This window comes from Anabas testudineus, chromosome 11 (assembly GCF_900324465.2).
Source record: "Anabas testudineus chromosome 11, fAnaTes1.2, whole genome shotgun sequence".
Classification (NCBI taxonomy): domain Eukaryota; kingdom Metazoa; phylum Chordata; class Actinopteri; order Anabantiformes; family Anabantidae; genus Anabas; species Anabas testudineus.
Window position 1 is genome coordinate 21,539,824 of NC_046620.1, and position 20,727 is coordinate 21,560,550.

The following is a 20,727-nucleotide window of genomic DNA, read 5'->3' on the forward strand; positions in this document are numbered from 1 at the left end:
ATTTAAACAGTACTAGTACTACAGGACTAGTAGCAGACTGGGTGGCATAATCAGTCAATCAATCAGTAACTATTTATGGTGGCACTGGTGACACAATGGACTGTACTTTGGTCTGTAGGCTGGTTAATGGACCCCTTGTGATTTTACTGCTAACTTTAACCATACCACTGACAGTTCATGTTTTGTCTTGTAGCTTGTTCATGCTGAAGGAAATCTGTGCAACAGTTTCTCCACTGTAAGTACTGTTTTTTGCTAAATCAGTGCCATGTAAGGATGGATTGCTCTGGCTTTTACCAGGAGCTCTCATCTGAGTTTTGTCAATGATGATAGTTGTTACTTTCTAATGATTTAACTGAAGAGTACTCGCCGCGCTGAGACACTCAGACTGTTTGAACCTTTGATGTAGAATTCATGGTTAAACACTGGTGATGAAAATCACTGTTTTGTCTTTGTTAAGAATGACCGCAAGCCTGAGCTGGATGACATTGAGCCCCGGTGAATGGATCAGGTTGGTGCTGGTGTTTGCAGATTCCTTTTTTTTCCATTTTTGCATAAGGTTGAAATCAAAGTGCTAAAAATGTTGACCACGATTGCGATGTCTCTTCACAGGTGCTGCACGTCGACAGTCAAAGTTGTTGTAAGTCACATGAACATCTTTACTGGTTATGTTCACTTTCAAAAATCAGCCACATGATGTAAGTAAGTCTAATATGGTTGGAATTTGTTATTTTTGCCTTCTGCTTTCTTTCTGTTTGTATGTATGTATTTTTGCTTTTTAATACAGTTCCAATGTGAATATATTTACATTTAGTGATTTAGCAGACGCTTTTATCCAAAGCAACTTACAAGTGAGGAACAAGGCAAGCAAACCAATCTAATATATTGTGTGTGCTTAAACTATAATGATTTAAACAATCTGACAATCCTGCAGTCTCTGTTTTAATACAAAAAAACTAAATATGAAATAAAGTCGTATATGGGCTAATGTGGGTTTTTTGTGGCTTGTTCAACGACACCACAACGTACACGTTGATATGACCAGGAGGAACCTGGAGTACTGACCCTGGGGTCATCAGTGGTTCTGTTCTTACAACCTGTGGTACCAGATTCTGAGTTATTGCAGAACTATGAATTATGAACCACAGATATATTAACATGGTATCTCCTGACGTGCTCTATGGTAACCTACAATAGAAACTGTAATGGAAGCTCCGTGAATCTCCCGAAATTAAACCACCCGAACGCCATGTTTGAAGATGGATGACATCAGTGGTTATGAAACCCTGAAGGTTAAAATAAAGGCTACAGTTTGTAAGCAGAATATTTGCTTAAGTGAAAAAAGGGGTATTCTTAAATAATACTTAGGTATTATTTGACTTGATTTAAACAGTACTAGTACTACAGGACTAGTAGCAGACTGGGTGGCATAATCAGTCAATCAATCAGTAACTATTTATGGTGGCACTGGTGACACAATGGACTGTACTTTGGTCTGTAGGCTGGTTAATGGACCCCTTGTGATTTTACTGCTAACTTTAACCATACCACTGACAGTTCATGTTTTGTCTTGTAGCTTGTTCATGCTGAAGGAAATCTGTGCAACAGTTTCTCCACTGTAAGTACTGTTTTTTGCTAAATCAGTGCCATGTAAGGATGGATTGCTCTGGCTTTTACCAGGAGCTCTCATCTGAGTTTTGTCAATGATGATAGTTGTTACTTTCTAATGATTTAACTGAAGAGTACTCGCCGCGCTCAGACACTCAGACTGTTTGAACCTTTGATGTAGAATTCATGGTTAAACACCGGCGATGAAAATCACTGTTTTGTCTTTGTTAAGAATGACCGCAAGCCTGAGCTGGATGACATTGAGACCCGGTGAATGGATCAGGTTGGTGCTGGTGTTTGCAGATTCCTTTTTTTTCCATTTTTGCATAAGGTTGAAATCAAAGTGCTAAAAATGTTGACCACGATTGCGATGTCTCTTCACAGGTGCTGCACGTCGACAGTCAAAGTTGTTGTAAGTCACATGAACATCTTTACTGGTTATGTTCACTTTCAAAAATCAGCCACATGATGTAAGTAAGTCTAATATGGTTGGAATTTGTTATTTTTGCCTTCTGCTTTCTTTCTGTTTGTATGTATGTATTTTTGCTTTTTAATACAGTTCCAATGTGAATATATTTACATTTACATTTAGTGATTTAGCAGACGCTTTTATCCAAAGCAACTTACAAGTGAGGAACAAGGCAAGCAAACCAATCTAATATATTGTGTGTGCTTAAACTATAATGATTTAAACAATCTGAGAATCCTGCAGTCTCTGTTTTAATACAAAAAAACTAAATATGAAATAAAGTCGTATATGGGCTAATGTGGGTTTTTTGTGGCTTGTTCAACGACACCACAACGTACACGTTGATATGACCAGGAGGAACCTGGAGTACTGACCCTGGGGTCATCAGTGGTTCTGTTCTTACAACCTGTGGTACCAGATTCTGAGTTATTGCAGAACTATGAATTATGAACCACAGATATATTAACATGGTATCTCCTGACGTGCTCTATGGTAACCTACAATAGAAACTGTAATGGAAGCTCCGTGAATCTCCCGAAATTAAACCACCCGAACGCCATGTTTGAAGATGGATGACATCAGTGGTTATGAAACCCTGAAGGTTAAAATAAAGGCTACAGTTTGTAAGCAGAATATTTGCTTAAGTGAAAAAAGGGGTATTCTTAAATAATACTTAGGTATTATTTGACTTGATTTAAACAGTACTAGTACTACAGGACTAGTAGCAGACTGGGTGGCATAATCAGTCAATCAATCAGTAACTATTTATGGTGGCACTGGTGACACAATGGACTGTACTTTGGTCTGTAGGCTGGTTAATGGACCCCTTGTGATTTTACTGCTAACTTTAACCATACCACTGACAGTTCATGTTTTGTCTTGTAGCTTGTTCATGCTGAAGGAAATCTGTGCAACAGTTTCTCCACTGTAAGTACTGTTTTTTGCTAAATCAGTGCCATGTAAGGATGGATTGCTCTGGCTTTTACCAGGAGCTCTCATCTGAGTTTTGTCAATGATGATAGTTGTTACTTTCTAATGATTTAACTGAAGAGTACTCGCCGCGCTGAGACACTCAGACTGTTTGAACCTTTGATGTAGAATTCATGGTTAAACACCGGCGATGAAAATCACTGTTTTGTCTTTGTTAAGAATGACCGCAAGCCTGAGCTGGATGACATTGAGACCCGGTGAATGGATCAGGTTGGTGCTGGTGTTTGCAGATTCCTTTTTTTTTCCATTTTTGCATAAGGTTGAAATCAAAGTGCTAAAAATGTTGACCACGATTGCGATGTCTCTTCACAGGTGCTGCACGTCGACAGTCAAAGTTGTTGTAAGTCACATGAACATCTTTACTGGTTATGTTCACTTTCAAAAATCAGCCACATGATGTAAGTAAGTCTAATATGGTTGGAATTTGTTATTTTTGCCTTCTGCTTTCTTTCTGTTTGTATGTATGTATTTTTGCTTTTTAATACAGTTCCAATGTGAATATATTTACATTTACATTTAGTGATTTAGCAGACGCTTTTATCCAAAGCAACTTACAAGTGAGGAACAAGGCAAGCAAACCAATCTAATATATTGTGTGTGCTTAAACTATAATGATTTAAACAATCTGAGAATCCTGCAGTCTCTGTTTTAATACAAAAAAACTAAATATGAAATAAAGTCGTATATGGGCTAATGTGGGTTTTTTGTGGCTTGTTCAACGACACCACAACGTACACGTTGATATGACCAGGAGGAACCTGGAGTACTGACCCTGGGGTCATCAGTGGTTCTGTTCTTACAACCTGTGGTACCAGATTCTGAGTTATTGCAGAACTATGAATTATGAACCACAGATATATTAACATGGTATCTCCTGACGTGCTCTATGGTAACCTACAATAGAAACTGTAATGGAAGCTCCGTGAATCTCCCGAAATTAAACCACCCGAACGCCATGTTTGAAGATGGATGACATCAGTGGTTATGAAACCCTGAAGGTTAAAATAAAGGCTACAGTTTGTAAGCAGAATATTTGCTTAAGTGAAAAAAGGGGTATTCTTAAATAATACTTAGGTATTATTTGACTTGATTTAAACAGTACTAGTACTACAGGACTAGTAGCAGACTGGGTGGCATAATCAGTCAATCAATCAGTAACTATTTATGGTGGCACTGGTGACACAATGGACTGTACTTTGGTCTGTAGGCTGGTTAATGGACCCCTTGTGATTTTACTGCTAACTTTAACCATACCACTGACAGTTCATGTTTTGTCTTGTAGCTTGTTCATGCTGAAGGAAATCTGTGCAACAGTTTCTCCACTGTAAGTACTGTTTTTTGCTAAATCAGTGCCATGTAAGGATGGATTGCTCTGGCTTTTACCAGGAGCTCTCATCTGAGTTTTGTCAATGATGATAGTTGTTACTTTCTAATGATTTAACTGAAGAGTACTCGCCGCGCTGAGACACTCAGACTGTTTGAACCTTTGATGTAGAATTCATGGTTAAACACTGGCGATGAAAATCACTGTTTTGTCTTTGTTAAGAATGACCGCAAGCCTGAGCTGGATGACATTGAGACCCGGTGAATGGATCAGGTTGGTGCTGGTGTTTGCAGATTCCTTTTTTTTCCATTTTTGCATAAGGTTGAAATCAAAGTGCTAAAAATGTTGACCACGATTGCGATGTCTCTTTACAGGTGCTGCACGTCGACAGTCAAAGTTGTTGTAAGTCACATGAACATCTTTACTGGTTATGTTCACTTTCAAAAATCATATCCATTATGATGGAGATGGAGGAGTTTTATTTCCAGGAACATCGTTAACTCACTTAACAAATGACAGATTGTACTGATGAAATTATTAAAATTGAAAGAAATTCCATAATGTTCTAAATAAGTATCTCCAAAGTGATCAGAAAGTACACATATAAATCTATAATAATGATCCAGTCGTGACCAGTATGTACTGAAGGGTTTCTTTTTTATCCAAAGTCCATTTAATACGTGTTGTTTGCTGTTTAAGAACATCTGGAGCAGGCAGTGTTCAGGACACCTAAGACCCTTGAGGGCGGGGCTGTGAAGGACCCTGCTATATAAGCGCTGAGCGGCCTCTCACTCAGCCTCTCTGGACGGTTCGTGAGTAGCGTCCAGGCCGGTGATAAGACGAGGTCCTGAGGGTTTAGTACAGATAATCCTACGTTTCAAGAAACAATGGCAGGTAAATGTAATGCATCTTAAAAAGTATATTTAGATTTTTTTAGTTATCAGGATAAAATGCGACTAACCCGCGTTTGCAGTGGTTCTTCAATTCTCACCACGTGGTGTGGTGAGATGGAGGAAAAGGACGTACCTTAATGTGTGTAATCCCTTTGTTTCCTCAGCACACTGCAGAATAAGTAATAAGACTGACTGCTTACTAAACTACCGAAGCACCACGTTTGGAGGTGGATGATGTAAGTGGTTATAAATACTACAACAAATACAAAAACATGCAGAGTTGAACTAAAATGATGAGACAGAGTTGGAGCTTCAGTTTTAGTTTTAGCCACAAGTACAGAGATGCTGAGGTAATGAAGTCAACCTTTAGTAGTGTAGTAAGAGTGACGGTATAATCTTTATTATTCACTTATTATACAAGATTACAAATCTATTACCAGGCACTCCAATGGCTTGTTAATGGAAATGATCTGTCTGGCTGTTTCAGGATGAATTCAGCAGTCACTGCAGTGGCTTTGTTCCAGACAAACCAGTTGTTACCTTGAGGAGTCAAGTCTTCAGTGTTGAGTTGATGGTGAGGATGAAATGCAACTGAATACTGTGCTGTGATAATCCATACACCACTATGATGATTCACTAGACTAGAGTCTCTGATTACACCATGAAGCTCTTTCACAGTGCACTGAGTGTATTACTGATTCTCAGTACAGACCACAAAGATCACAACTTGTTCTGACAGTTTTCTTTGTGCTCCTCAGGTTCCTAAACTACAACAGCTCGATGGAGACTGCTCTTTCTAGGTAAGACTGGTGTGAAGTTCTCTGCTCCCTGGATTCTGTTTTGTGGGATGATGATTCATAGACTAGAGTCTCTGACAAAAGTGTGAAGTTATTTTCACAGTGCACTGACCACAGAACACCAGGGGTTAATTTACTGCAGGTTACTGCTGGATAGTTTTTATAGTATATTTTGCCTTTTTAACTTGTCATCAGCTGCCATAGTACAATAGCTTTGACTGGTTTCAGTTATGTGCTGTATAAATCTATGACAGTACAGTTTTCCATAAGGCTAAAGTAACTTATATTTCAAAGCTCAGATTAAAATTTAACTCAGTGGTGAGTCCTTGAATATTGTATGCAGAGGTGACTGTTTTTTTTTTTTTTCTTTCTACAGCTTGTGGAAACATTTTGCTCACAATAGGAAGCCTGTGCAACAGCCCCATTGCTGGTAATTTAATTTTTTTTAAAGTGGTGCCATGTAAGGATGGATTGACTTCAGGGTGAGGATGGGTATCTGTAGTCTCTGTATGACTGTGCTCCTTCTGGTTGTACATGTCATTTTCAAATACCCAATCTCACTGTCAGTCTGGTCTTACAGTGGCTTTTGACCACGCTTGTGTGCTCTTTGTCAATGATGATGCAGTTATTCGGTTCTACTGATTTTAACTGAAGTCTACTCGCAGCGCACTGAGACACTCTGACTGTTTGAGCTTCTGATGAAGAATTTCTGGTCAGACACTGGTGAAATCACTGATTTCTGTCTTCGTTAGGAATGCCTGGAAGCCCAAGCTGAATGATGTTCAGACCCAGTGAATGGACCAGGTTGGTGGTGTTAGGATCGTTTGGACATTCGTTTGGTGCTGAAGTCAAAGTGTTTAATATTATGTCTGTTCACAGGTGCTGCACGTCGACAGCTGGGACTGCTACAGGTTTCAAAGATGTCATGCAGCAAACGGAGCTTTCGTAATATTAATTGAAACTAGTGTCTTTGCCTATTGACCACTTGGAGGAGCTTTCGAGAAGTTGTGGAACTGAGACTGTAAACCTTGATGCAGATATAAAGAAGAAATAAATTTCTGACAACCCACACTGGCTTTCTTCTTTCTTTTTTTAAACTTCATAAAGGCATCTTTAAGATGTTGACTACATTGACGGTTAATAGTTTTGTTAATGTTGGGGTGATGTCATTTACATGAAGGTGTGAGAACTTAACGTGTGTGACTACATACTCATACTTAATGAGTGTTTCCTATATTACTGGTGCATCAGTTTAAGATGGCAGCCCTGAGCTAGTGATGTGTAAATGAACCAATATTGAACCACTTCACAAAGTGTCTTGAACAGAGTTAATTCAAAGCTTTGTGGTGGAGAAATGCTCAGGAAAATGTTGTCCTATGTGATTGGAACTGGTGTTTGTGACTGAGAGGTTGTGCTACAGTGATGGGGTGTGATCTTCCTAACTGTCTCCATGATGACAATCAAACAGTGCTAACAGCAGTAAAGATCACAGCTGCCAACACAAACACTACAGCATTTTGAGAGGTGTGAGGAACCTGTTGAGCTGCACATGTTCAGCTGGTTTGATCACATGTTATTTTCCACAGCAGCACGAACTGGAAGCTGGGATCAGAGAAGGAACAATGAAATATAGTTTTAACATGAAATACAATCTGCTAAAAGTGAACAGACTCAGAACATCAACTGTAGCTGTAGTGTGTCTGTCATTTCTACGCTACACACGTCAGACGGATCATTTTAAGTCAAACCACTGATGTGTTGGTGTTTTTGTCCAGATTTTGTGGGAATTTCAACCCAGCTACTTTAAAGTGGAGTTTTACTACAAGAAAAAGAGCTTTGGCAAATGAAGTACACAATAGACATAAGTTGACCTTTGGGCTGTTTGGATCACACAACTTGACATTAAGTCTAACCTCATCTCATTCAAAGTTGTTTACTGCTGCTTACATTGTGTCTATCATCTGACATATTTAAATTGAGCCACTATAAGTTGTGTCATGACTGATACAATGCCAAATCGGTGCATTTGATTCAACTATAAAAATGCTTATTCAATCTCATCCTAGATCTGTGATCTGAACCAATGCAGTTACATAATAAGACCTGTCCGACAGTTACAATTGGGAAATAAGCAGTTTTTCCATGCGCCCCACTAAACTGTAAACCACAAATGGCATGTTTCCAAAACTTAAACTCTATCTATAGAGGTTGAGGCCGCGCCCGATCGCTGCACCCACATGATTCACATGGAGTTTGTTGTAGCATGAACTACAGAGGAGTGTAGTCTTATTTTGAAAGGTCAGGTGAACCGGTAGTCCGTCTTCTTTGTTCTGTAAATAGGTAGCTGAACGTTTCCGTCGGTGGAGGACGCACCTTTCTCTCGGTTGTTTTTTTCATTTGTCTGGTGAAATGACAAATGAATTAATGGTCATTTAGGTTTTGCTGGAAGCTGACTTTATAATCTAGACGTAAAGGATTCACACGTTGGCGCGTTGACGACACATCATCCAAAAGTTGAGGAACTTGTTTGTGTCGACTTCTCTGATGCTAACGTTAACTAGAGGTTAGCAAGGACCTGACAGACGAACTGTGCTAACGACGGGGTCGGGTGAGCATTCATTACTGCTGAACCATATAAAGACAGCAAAGATACTCCAGTGATATTCTGTCTGTGAGTTTGATTCAGGCCTGTTGTAAGTTGATGGTAGTTGCTAACCAGCCTTTGTAGTGAAAACCTACAAGTTAACGGAGAGCTAGCAAACTGGTGTCGGTGTTGACGTGGACAGTTTCCAACCTAAAGCAACTGTAGATGTATTTTCTCTTCTTTACAGATGTGGTGACTGACGCAGTGTGTTGGGGAGACTCTGCACTTGAACTGAAGGCTTGGTTATCTCTGGCTGCTGCTAACGTGCTTATTTAGCACACCTTACTGAAGTCAACTTCACAGTTTGCCAATGAACCCAAAGACATGTAGACGACAGCTTTTACTCGTGAGTGCTGTAGTCTGGTTAATGTAAAGAGAGCTCACTGTCTGTTGAACTGCATAAACACACAGGTGTGTGTGTGTGTGTGTGTGTGTGAGGACGTCATCCTGCCCGAGCCTGAAACCCTGAGAACGAGTTTTACAGCTTCACACCAGCAGTGGAGGGACCTGCATGCTTTACCCATAACCTCCCAGAGCCACCGGACAGCTGAAGGAAGCAGCAGGAGCTGGAAACTCAGTGTTTGCTAATTTGAATTCAACTCCACCGAGCTCAGCGCTGAGAAAGCATGACAGCTGTGGTGGGCAGAGCATGGGGGTGGGTGCGCTCCTGGGGCAGCACTGCCGTGTCAGAGAATAACACCGAGGTTGCAACCGAGGTCCAGAAGCATGGCTGTGGCAGCCAGGGCCCCACGGGGTGGAGTTCTTGGATCTGGGGAAGATTTAGACATCAAAGTGACCAAAATAGCCCAACAGAGGAGTTCTGGGAGGCACAGGAGAAGCTTCAGCCAGTGGAAGTCGAGGATCTCTGTGCAGGGAAGCAAGAGACGGAGGCAGGTTCAGAAAACGTTTCTAGATGGTGGAATAAATTTCTCCCAACTTACGTTTTGTGGCCAAGAAAAACGGAGTCCAGTGGACTAAAACAAAGGAAACAGGATGGCGCTTGGGACTGTGATATTGATGGGCTCTACAGAACACCACCTCCTTCTCCTACCCTTCCTTCCTCTCAGCTGATGTCCCCTTTCAGACTGTTTGTGCACAGCTGGAAGGTGGAGATCCTACCAGAGCACTACGAGATCTGCTTCAACTTCCTCCGCCACTTGTTTGACCTGTTTGTTGTGGGCTTTCTGTGGACTGTGTCCCCTCCTGCTAAGCTGATCCTGGAGGTGTTGGGGGTCCAGGGAGCACTGAGGCTGTGGTTTCATGGTATGGCCATGTTTTTTGTCTCCACAGTGGGAATGGCAGGATTGTTCTGGTTGATCCAGGAGTATCTCCCTCAGTTTGCTCTGATCTATGGCATCATACAGGCCGTGGTGATTTCTGTCAGTGTTCGACAGAGTGTGATGCTCGACGTTGAGGAAGAAAAAGAGCATGACGAGGAGGGAAAGGAGACTGATGAAGTGAAAGACAGTAAGGAGCACAAAGAAAAGCTGTCCATTATGGAGAAGCTGAAGAAAAGTTAAAATCAAGGTGAGCCCCTTTATTCCTCTGATGTGATGTTCACATTACATTTGACCACCTGGCAGATGAGTTTCTTTCTCTGACAGGTTAGATTATTGTTTTGATCTCATGGCCACAAAAGCTCAATTAATGATATAAGTATTAAATTACTAGAAAAACACTGCAGAACAGGAGCTGGTGGAGGAGGAGGAGTTAATCAAAATGTTTCTACCCCTTTACCCCCATACACAAGCCACCGTAGATGCTGCAGTTGTATTATAGGCAGTGCTGTCACGATGCTGGGCCAACATCAGGTCAGTGAGGCTGTCTTGACTGTTAAAGGCCCAGCTTAACAGATACTGTGGCTTAATGTTTTACCATAGTTCTTATTATGTTTTTTATCCTATAAAATAAGAAGAGAGGGTGAAATATAAACTGACATACAACACCCACACAGTAAGGCAGTTTGAGTCTATTTTGATCCTGTTACCATAGAAAAATGAGCATGACAGTGTCTAAGTGGTGGAAAAGCAGTAGGAACCACAGCAGTCGTGAATAGTCTTGATTCTTCTGGGAGACACAGATAATTCAGTTTATTTGCCTGGAGCCACTGAACTCCCATGGCATCAAGTTTCATACTTATCTGTTCAGAGAAATGTAGTAATGTAGATGAGCAGAACCCATCAACAGTTCCGTCCTTCCATTTGAATGTATGCAGGACCATTGATTTGTTGTCTGGGAATGGGAACAACAACAAGCTGTGCTATGGTTTGTAGTTATTGTCCTATTTCCATAGAGCTAGTCATCATTTATAGATGGTGTATAGATCAGGAAGGACAGAGACTCCAAAGAACAAAGTCTGACAAATACTAATCCAGGAGCATTCAGGGACATGCAGGTTGGAAACAGACTACCTGACAGGAAGTGGGTCTGTGATCCATGATAGATGTTAGCAGCAGTTTCATAATACTTCTGCCCCTGTTCCCGTTAACCTGGTGGTTTATGTCTAACCTGCTTGATCATCTGGACTGTTCATGTCTCTTCAGCCTGTGAGCTGTTTATTAAGGTACTTGTGTCTTTTTTTTTTTTTTTAACAGATGCTGAGAAGATTCTGTCTGATCCAGGATTCAGCTGCATCAGACCTCTTGTACGTGTTTGACATCACAAAGTAGTGGGACTACACAGACAGTGTCCTTGCACGACTGCGTTTTGCTGTATGACTCACTAATTATATTGCACATTCATTACAAACTTCTAGAAGTTGTACTTATGTCACTTTATGTTGATCCTCACTTTATCTCAATATTGTCACCATGTTGACACCGATAGCCGTACAGTTTAGTATTTAGTGTACTATCACTGTAATCAGGGCAGAAATAATCGACCATGAATATTGATGAAAAGCTTGTTAAATCAAACAAGAGAAAGAGCCCCAGTGTTTAGAGAATGTTATGTTGCGTTGTATCCTGTTTACATCTTATTTATTGTCCTGGACTACTTTTCTGTGACCATGAGTCAGTTTGGATTGAATTTAAACCCAAAACAATCAGATATTTTAGGCATTGCCACCAGGAGAACAGAAATGCAAAGTGATACAAACAACAGCGTTAAAAAACAGGAGTGGTTACAGGAAAACACTGGAGGAGTGTTTGAGGGTGGAGGAGTATTCCCCAGAGAACAGACATTCAGCGAAACTCTACTGCTGCCAAAACTTTATATTGACCCTGGAGGGTCCAAGAATAAGGATTCCTCTAAATGAACGTAGAGAGGAGGAGTTTTCCTGTAGTGCCACTTGTTTTCTCTATACAGAAAAGTAGTATCGTCCACTGTACTGAAGCTTGACTTGGGTTTAGTCTTTCATCACCAGCTTTGTCACTAAGATACATTTTTAACTATCTCTAATAATGCAGCAAGTCAATTCAAGCATGCTCTTATTTACTTTTCTCACATTTGAACTGAGTTAGCTGCTTCAACTCTGATACCCTGACTTTGGAAATGGGTAACTTATTCCAGCACTGTATCATTACAGTGCTGTATCATTACAGTGCTGGGCTGTAAACTGCTAAATGGCTTTAAAACAGTTTACAGCGTGTTTATTTAGTTGTAACACACATCACACCAGTGACATTACATTTTTCCAGGACAAAGTATGGATTAAATTTATTGAGGAAAAGCTGAATGAACTGAGAGTGAAGAATCCTGGGATAAGAGTTGAGCAAGTAGCAACCACCACTGCTGAACTCTGACCTGTACTGTTCACACAACCAGACATACTGGTAAATATCTAGAAATAAAGCCATACAACATCCTTAACTTAGCACTGGCCTCAAAATCGGACTTTTAGACCAAAGATGAATTGAATGGAATTCAGTGGTGGTTGTTTCCATAGAAGAATCATCTATAGCCATAGAGGAAGTGGCGTCAGTACTAAGCTGTGATGGTGGCTGCTTGTTGTCAACCGTGAGTCAAATACTGTCCCCTGGTGAAACCTTTTGTACTACTACCTGTTTTCACACGTTGAACTGAAAACAGAGCGTGTTTAAAATGACAACCTGTGTGATCTGAGGGAAGGCATTCCTGAGAACCTTAACAGAGACAGGACACAAATCCTCACATGTACTCTTTAGGAACATGAAACTATGATTGTTGCTTGCTCTAGGAGGTAAAGCTACACAATACCAGCAAACATGTTTTAAAGTGTTCTCTGTGCACACTTGTATTTGGCCTTATGTAGTTTCTGTGCCATGATATTATATGGAACTTTACTGCGAATGTACCTTTTGTTTCAATGGGCTGGTTTCTTTGTCACGTTTTAGGTTTAAAGACAGAAAATAACACATTGGTCCACAGTGTGTTGTTAACCAGATCTGACGTGCATAGACATTTTCTTTTAAGCATGTGCCACTATATATATATATATATATATATATATATATATATAATAGATATATATATATATATATATAATTGTATATGTATATATATATATATGTATATGTATATATATAGGTATATTTATATCTATATATATATATATCATATACATTATATATGATACTACATATATATACATACCAAAAATATGTATATATATATACAATATATCATATCGAATATCTACATACATAATATAACATACATATGTATATATATATCCATATGATATTATATATATCTATATACATCCATAGATAGACATACATATGTATAGATATATATAGATATACATATTATAGATTATATATTTATCTATATATATATAGTACATATATATAGATATAAATATATTCTAGAATATACATACATATGTATGTATGTATATATATATGTATGTATATGTATATATATATATATATATATATATGTGTATATATATGTATATATATATATATATATATATATATATATATATATATACACATACATACATATGTATACATATGTATATGTGTGTATATATATACATATGTATACATATGTATATATATATATATATACATATGTATACATATGTATATGTGTATATATTTCTTTGGTTTGCCTACTTGCCTGTTGCTTGTAGTATATGGAAGCCTGTTGCCGACAGTTAAAATGGACTAATCTTATCTGAATGAAATGTGATTGTCCATTTGTGTGCACAGCGTAAGACAACATTAGAAATAAAAAGTGCACTGCATGTAAAACTAGAATCAACCCTTCAGAGTTCTAAGCACAATAGAGCGTTTTTTGTTTTGCAATTGTCATTTGAATATCTTTGGTAAAACGAGTAACATGAAGACACTTTGAACTTTGAACCGGAAGTTGCTGCTCTAGCTGAATTTGAATTTTGTTTTATTAATGTTACAAATGAAAAGTATGTGTAAATTATCTGTGGACATTTCAATAGAGACCTGTGGGTACTGCTAATCTTCCAGTTTTAGGTTTTCATCAAGAGTGTAGTTACATTTTGGAGTTTAGATTGAAAACTGAATTTACACTTCTCGTTAGCTTTCATTTCGATTTTTTTTTTTTTTTATTATTATGAATGTGCACACAAATGGAAAATCTAAATTTAGCTACAAATTGGCTGCTGTAGACCTCCATTATATGAATGTCTATCTTTTTTGTATTGCTCCATATTTCTATCAACATTTGAGTCTGAAGATGACACAGTGTCTATCAACTCTTTGTTGCCTTTTATTCTTTGTTTGCTTAATAATGTTTTTATTCCAGTGACACTAACTGATAATCCCTTGTAAGGAAAACCATTTTTATATGAGCAACACACACACACCTAACAAGTGCTGGATCACTGTAGTTAGAGTAGCTCTGTCCTGTTTCCTTAAATAAGGAAGAAGGACGTGGTGGATGCCGGGTGGTGTCATTTTAACTGGGGAGAAGTAATGGAAGTATCTGTTGTGACCTATTACTGTACTTCTAATTTAGGGCCACTTTGAACCCAACACTACACTGAGGTTAACCTTCCCACTAGCTAAATAAAACAAATGTCCTTTTGTTGGGTTGTCTGTTTTGCTTTTGATTTGCAATAGAACTGCGAAGTTACTGATAATGCAGTGTTTGTGCCTACACAGTTTGTACGAGCTACACCTTTCATATTACACATATCTTTAATAAAAATGTTATAGAGTGTTTCATGGTATCCAGTGTCAACCTCCATGTAACATACAACATATTTGTGAGCCAGTATAATCACAGTTCCAAACTTTAATTCACATTAAATCTGCTTTCATTATGTCTAATAGTATATACAGAAAGGTGCATTACCAGTACAAGAACAATGTACATATGTAACAATGTGTGTAGATAAGTGAAAGTTGTGGCATAAATGAATTGAGTGTAATCCACAGTACTGGCACATAGCAAACTTGGTCTGAAACTGTAGAGGATGATGATCGAGATGAAGCTGGAACCTGTATCGGGTGTTTTGGTGGTAACGGAGACACGAGTGTGGGCCAGCAGTAGCATCTTCACTGCTCTTGTCCTGTCCTGTCCAGCACATTAGCTGTGATCCTGGACAGGAACGGACCCCAACCGTAGAGATTTACCCCACAGCAGGAAAACATGTCAGTCACTCTCAAACACTCCAAACCATGAGTTCATATAGTTACATATTGTAATTTGTTTTCTGACTGACATGCAGCTGAATTTCATGACAACAATAGGTGCTGTATCCAAGACAGGTGAATGAGTGCATAAACAAAATGGAAAAACAGCTTAACTATCCCCCATACTCATTCAATTCATTCACTTCCTATGCAAAGAAACAGTTGAAACAATGAAAACCAATAAACCAATTCTGGTGCAAAGAACTTTCTGAATTTCTAGGATTGTCCAGTGGATCCACCAGATTTATCTAAAACACAATCAACCAAACAAAAAGCAGCAGAGTATTTTAAAAGTATGAATACCAGGGCTCATTCTGTTAATGAGGTTTCATCACATCTAGTGCTGTCAGAAAATCAATTATCGCAGCAAGCTAACAACTACAGCTTAAAAAAAACAATCAAAGGTTGGTAAACTCGGATTACAGGAGAGAATGAAACTGGACGTCTGTGAGTTTATGTGAAAGGTTTGAACAGAACTAGTAGTCTGCTGTGTCTAACGCTTTGATCGTCATTCTTCATACAAAGAGAACTAATCAACTATCAATTTACATCACGTTAGCCAAATTTAACCATCAGGCTAATTCTACCCTAACTTAGAACAGAGGACACAGTTCTCCACTTTAGATGTAGTTCATGTTGTAACACTGGGAATGAATGAAAGGCTGATAGTTCACTCATTTCACGAATTCTTAAAGTAGCTGACGTCCCAGCGTACACTGCTAAACTCTTATGAAGATCCGTTATGATGGAATCCTGACATATGAAGTGCATAACAACTAACTAGTTCAATCCAGGTGTACCATATGCACACACTGACTGAGAGTAAATGTTTCGTGATTCCATAAGTTAACTTTTCCTCAGATTTGAAATGAACAGTTTCTTCTTCTTAGATCTATAATGTCGATGTTCTCAGCATCAGGTGATGGTGCATTTCACAGAGTTGTGTCGGAAACGTTACCTGAAGAGAATGAGCTTTTTACATTTCATTTACCTGAATTAATTGATTCTGTACCAACTGAAGCTGTTGTTTTTGTAATTATTACCAAAATGATGTGATTTTTCCAACTTTCAGATAAGCAGTCCTTTAGATCCATGTTCTTCAAATGTGGTTTAACTAATCCAGAACGTGCCAATAAAACACTATAACAATACTATTCATTCTCAGTTAGCTCATTTGGTTCTTTCACAAATGTCCTGTTTTAATGTTACATTATATTTCATATATTTTGGCCTAAGTTGAGTCGGGTTTTTGTCTCGTAGCTCTAGTTGTCTAAATTTGACGAAGTGTAAATATAGGTAATTCAATTGCAATGATTTCATACTAAGAATGGATGATTTGCCAGTAACCCTCATGTTTCCATCTGAAATCATAATGCCATCCACAGTCTCACTGTATCTTCAAGCCATATGGATGTTTTGCAGGTTTGCGTTAAAGGACCTATTAATACAACAATGTTTTAACAAGCTTCTTCTAGAAAGCAAAAACTCAAGACTTATGTCAAAATCAAAATCACTTCAGTTATTCCTGAATGAAGAACAAGCCGAAGGTCTGTGAAGTGAAAAATCTGAATCAAGTTGTTTACGATGGGCACATATGAAGAATTAGTGAGAATTCCCAAATAGAGATTGTGTTTAACTGATGCTGTTAAACACATGTGTAGTAAGAATGTAGTTAAAGTCTAATGTGTTCCTGACACAACAGTTGGGATCAACTTTGGCTCTACAAATCACAAATCAGCTGAATGTTGCCTTTAGTCTGCTCTGCTGGGGTTCTGCTGTGTAATTGCAGTGTTACTACACAGACTGTGGTCGGCAGCAGTATTAGCAAGTGAAGAGTTAAGTCCAGCAAATAAATTAAAAACAATAACAATAATACGAAATGTGTTGTGTTATATACAATTAACTCTGCTGCTTGTCAGGAGGAAAATACACATGCAGCCTGCATGTGACAACCTGCCCAGGCCCATGTATTCACAGCCTCTAACATACTGTATGCTGCGTTCACTGCCAAAACGCTCGACATGCTGCTGGGGGACAGTGCACCACGACTGCATTTCGAGTTTCTCAACTCTGCAGTAATCGGATACTTGTGACAGTAAGACGGATGTCTTGATATTTTCAGAATAAAGTTTACACTACACTTTACATCACTGCTGGTGATCACTTACCACCACACTCCAAACTGTTTTCAGGGGTCTTAACAGGCAGCCATTGGTCTCCACTCATTTCACTACAGTAAGAAAATCACACTGCCGGAAATGTGATGATGCAATGATGTCATGTACATAAAAGTGAGTAGAAACATGCAAAAACAATGATAAAGACCAGGCCTATTATGTCCTGATGTGTATGTTAAACACTACACTAGACATCACTATGCAGCACACAAATCAGTAACCAGTGTTTTTGTTTAGTGTCTTCACTCATTCAAATCATGAGTGGTGGTGCATGTGTACAAAACTCAGTGAATACCGACTGTAATCAGCTAAATTTGCCAGTGCATTGGTTGGCTTCCATTTGTAAAGTGAATGTCTTTAGGGTTTTGGACAAACTAACGTCCATTTTAACAGTTCTGGCTGTTCATTCCATTCACTGCAGATTAATCATGACAGGATTCATGCTTAACCCTAAGTAAATTTAACAAATTCAAATTCTTCAACAAATAGAAAAGTAAACATGATGTCCACTGTAATGAATTACATTCATATGTGCACTTATTTTATAGCATAGTGAAGTGAATGCAAATTAACAGCTGCCTGGAAAACAGAAAAGCACCGAGACACACTTTGGAAAATGTATAGCAGTGATCTAATGTGTGATTTGTAGTGACAGGTATCACCCTTTTAAATCCTATAATCATCAGACCATGTTTCCTTAGTGATAGAAGTTAAAAGAAATGTCAAATCTGAATGTGTGTGCATGTTTGCCACTATACTGCACATGCTTTTAGTTGTTAATAGAGAGCAGGAAGTTCTAATTTAATAACGTGTGTTTTTCAGAGCAGCAGTACAGAGGCTGTAATCCTTCTCCAGCAGCTGGGAGGGTGTGAGTCATGAACGCAGCATCAGATCGGCCTGCTGTACCTCAGTGATGGAACTTAAAAAAGCTTTGTACTGTAATGTATTGGTGTTGTGGTGAGAAACCCATCAGACCTCACATTCAGCATACGGCGCTCATTAGTGGGCATGCGACCCTCCAGAGTTTGGGGGCGCTGTGGTCTCCCCGCCCCCTCTTTGTCCATGGTCTCTCCTGCCGTGGCCCAGGATACAGTTAGCACTGCCACACCCTTCATCATCATCGTCTCCCTCACTTTCAGAGGACGACTCTCCGAACTGTCGGGGCTTCTCGTAAATACAGCAGCCTGCAACACAACACAGGGTTACGATCAATCTATGGCTAAAGCTTTCACTGACTTCACTGTGAGCTCAGCATTTTCTGTCTGAAAATCCCAAACACACCGTGACATCTTGTTCAAACACTTCTGTTCAGAAATAGTTAAAGGGAGTGTGTGGTAAATATAGATCCTTAGTTACTGTTTGATTTGATGAATCAAATAGTACAGCAGGACAGATGAAAAGGTGTATTGTAGTTGTGCATAAGGGATGAATTATATTTTAATGTCCAAATATGTCTGTGCATTCATGAGTAAGGAATAAGCATGAGATCATATAAACAATTATTATTAAATCAAATAATTCTTTATTTGATTTTGTGTTCATTATTTCATGTTGTCCTAATCCACCAACAATTTTATATTTTTACATTCATAGCTGAGAACTAGGGCTGAACCCAAGTATCCAGATATTCACTTGTTAGATAGACGTGTGATACCACACATCATTTAACTGTAGCTGTGCTGTTAAAATGTAGAAATACATAACCTCTGAGCCTTTAGACCATGGCGGCAAAACACATGAATGGAAACAGAAGTTTCCATCTTTATACATCCATATCCTGCTGCACTAAAACCTCTACTGAACCTCTCAATACAACAATCACTTTAAGTGAGAAGGACTGCATTTTAATCTATGTTTTATAATGATTCCAGTATGTAAACAGAAAAAAGCTGAACAGAAACTATCAGGTTTAAAGAACAGAGCAATAATGTGTGATGAGCGATGCTGTCATTGAATTCCATAATCTGACCTATAGTGAAATAGAGGGAATCACATTTTAGTGCTTATTAGAAGATGAGCTCACATTTTGAAGACCTTCTTCCCAAGTGCTCGTTGTCAACAGTGTCACTGGACCATTCCACCTTCTTCTCAGTCTTCCTCTTCCTCAGCTTTATTGTCAGGCTTCGTCCCTCCTGTAACATGTGAGATGTGTCCATCAGCTGTTAACTCCAGGTTAACTGTGACACTAACGGAGCCATACGACAAGTAGGTGAACGGGTGTGTCCACGTATTACAACCTCTATCCAGTGCCCTCTAAACTCAGTGCCGTCCACATCTCATGTCTGCTTGTCTCGTTGGTTTTGCTGTTTTCTGATTTCCATAACTGGACCTGGACAATGACCTGAATTCAGACTTATCTAGACCCGCACCTGAACCTGCTCCAGACGACGACCTGACAGAGGAGTCCCTACTAGATGAGGAACACATATTTACTAGAGGTGTAATGATAATGGTGTCATGTTAAAGTAGATTAACAGAACAAGTTAACACCCAGCTGTGTTCTAATTTCAGGATGATAACCTGACTGTTCTACTAGCAGCGCGGCCTCATTAGCTAGTGCTGCTAACCAGCGCGTCTGTACTAAAACTGCTGCCACCGGTTAGAAAACCATCGTCAGTTGTGTCCATCGTTACCTGCTGGGGCGGCGGCGGCGTGTTAGTCTGAACAGTCTCCGTTATCGTCTCACTTGATGTCCCGGGAACCTCAGCCATCCCTGGATCTGCTCTGCTAACGCTACCGTTAGCTAGCTTAAAGATGTGTTAATAACCGGAGTGGACCGTCAGTGACAGACACTGTCGCGATACGAAGCTGGTTCTTCAAATCACCAATTCTGTAAAAGCTGAAGGTTATTGATGCGAACACTATGAAGCGTTGGACACTTTGGTGGGATATGGCTAACACGGAGTCAAGTCGTAGCATTAATGAGTGAGTCAGAGAGTTAGCTACGTTCAAAGCGGAAGTGGACATGAAACCGGTTATCACAAATGTGAATCAAGGTCTGCACGAACAAAAAACATCATGCTAAAACACGGGGTTATACCATTACTATCATCTAAGCCATCGACTGTATATATGGCATTTATATTGCAGTTCTGGTGAACATGTTTTTTCTAATCACGTTTTATTCTTAAATATAAACAGGATGCTTCGCTTTTCTATTTAGCTTGACAGCTCCAGTGTTGTGGGGAAGATATTTCCAGACGGACAGCTGCTACTTCCTGTAGTC

At 39.2% G+C, this 20,727-nt stretch overlaps 2 protein-coding genes and 1 non-coding gene across 3 annotated transcripts; 2 read left to right on the plus strand and 1 right to left on the minus strand.

Moving 5' to 3' along the window:
- Nucleotides 1-6,124: 6,124 nt before the first annotated feature.
- Nucleotides 6,125-6,192, plus strand: LOC113155527. Its single transcript, XR_003298136.1, has one exon. It is a non-coding gene; the product is annotated as a small nucleolar RNA SNORD52 (small nucleolar RNA).
- Nucleotides 6,193-8,428: 2,236 nt separating this feature from the next.
- c11h6orf47 (chromosome 11 C6orf47 homolog) lies at nt 8,429-13,118 on the plus strand. The gene is made up of 3 exons (XM_026350111.1): nt 8,429-8,686; nt 8,910-10,249; nt 11,317-13,118. Exon 2 carries the CDS (start codon nt 9,349-9,351, stop codon nt 10,240-10,242), a length of 894 nt encoding a protein of 297 aa, XP_026205896.1. The 5' UTR covers nt 8,429-8,686; nt 8,910-9,348; the 3' UTR covers nt 10,243-10,249; nt 11,317-13,118.
- Nucleotides 13,119-14,807: 1,689 nt separating this feature from the next.
- ppp1r11 (protein phosphatase 1, regulatory (inhibitor) subunit 11) lies at nt 14,808-20,582 on the minus strand. Its single transcript, XM_026347483.1, has 3 exons — nt 20,135-20,582; nt 19,525-19,633; nt 14,808-18,685 (listed from the first exon to the last, which is right to left on the minus strand). The coding sequence occupies exons 1-3, from the start codon at nt 20,210-20,212 to the stop codon at nt 18,501-18,503; spliced, it is 372 nt and encodes a 123-aa protein (XP_026203268.1). The 5' UTR covers nt 20,213-20,582; the 3' UTR covers nt 14,808-18,500.
- Between the last annotated feature and the right edge of the window lie 145 nt (nt 20,583-20,727).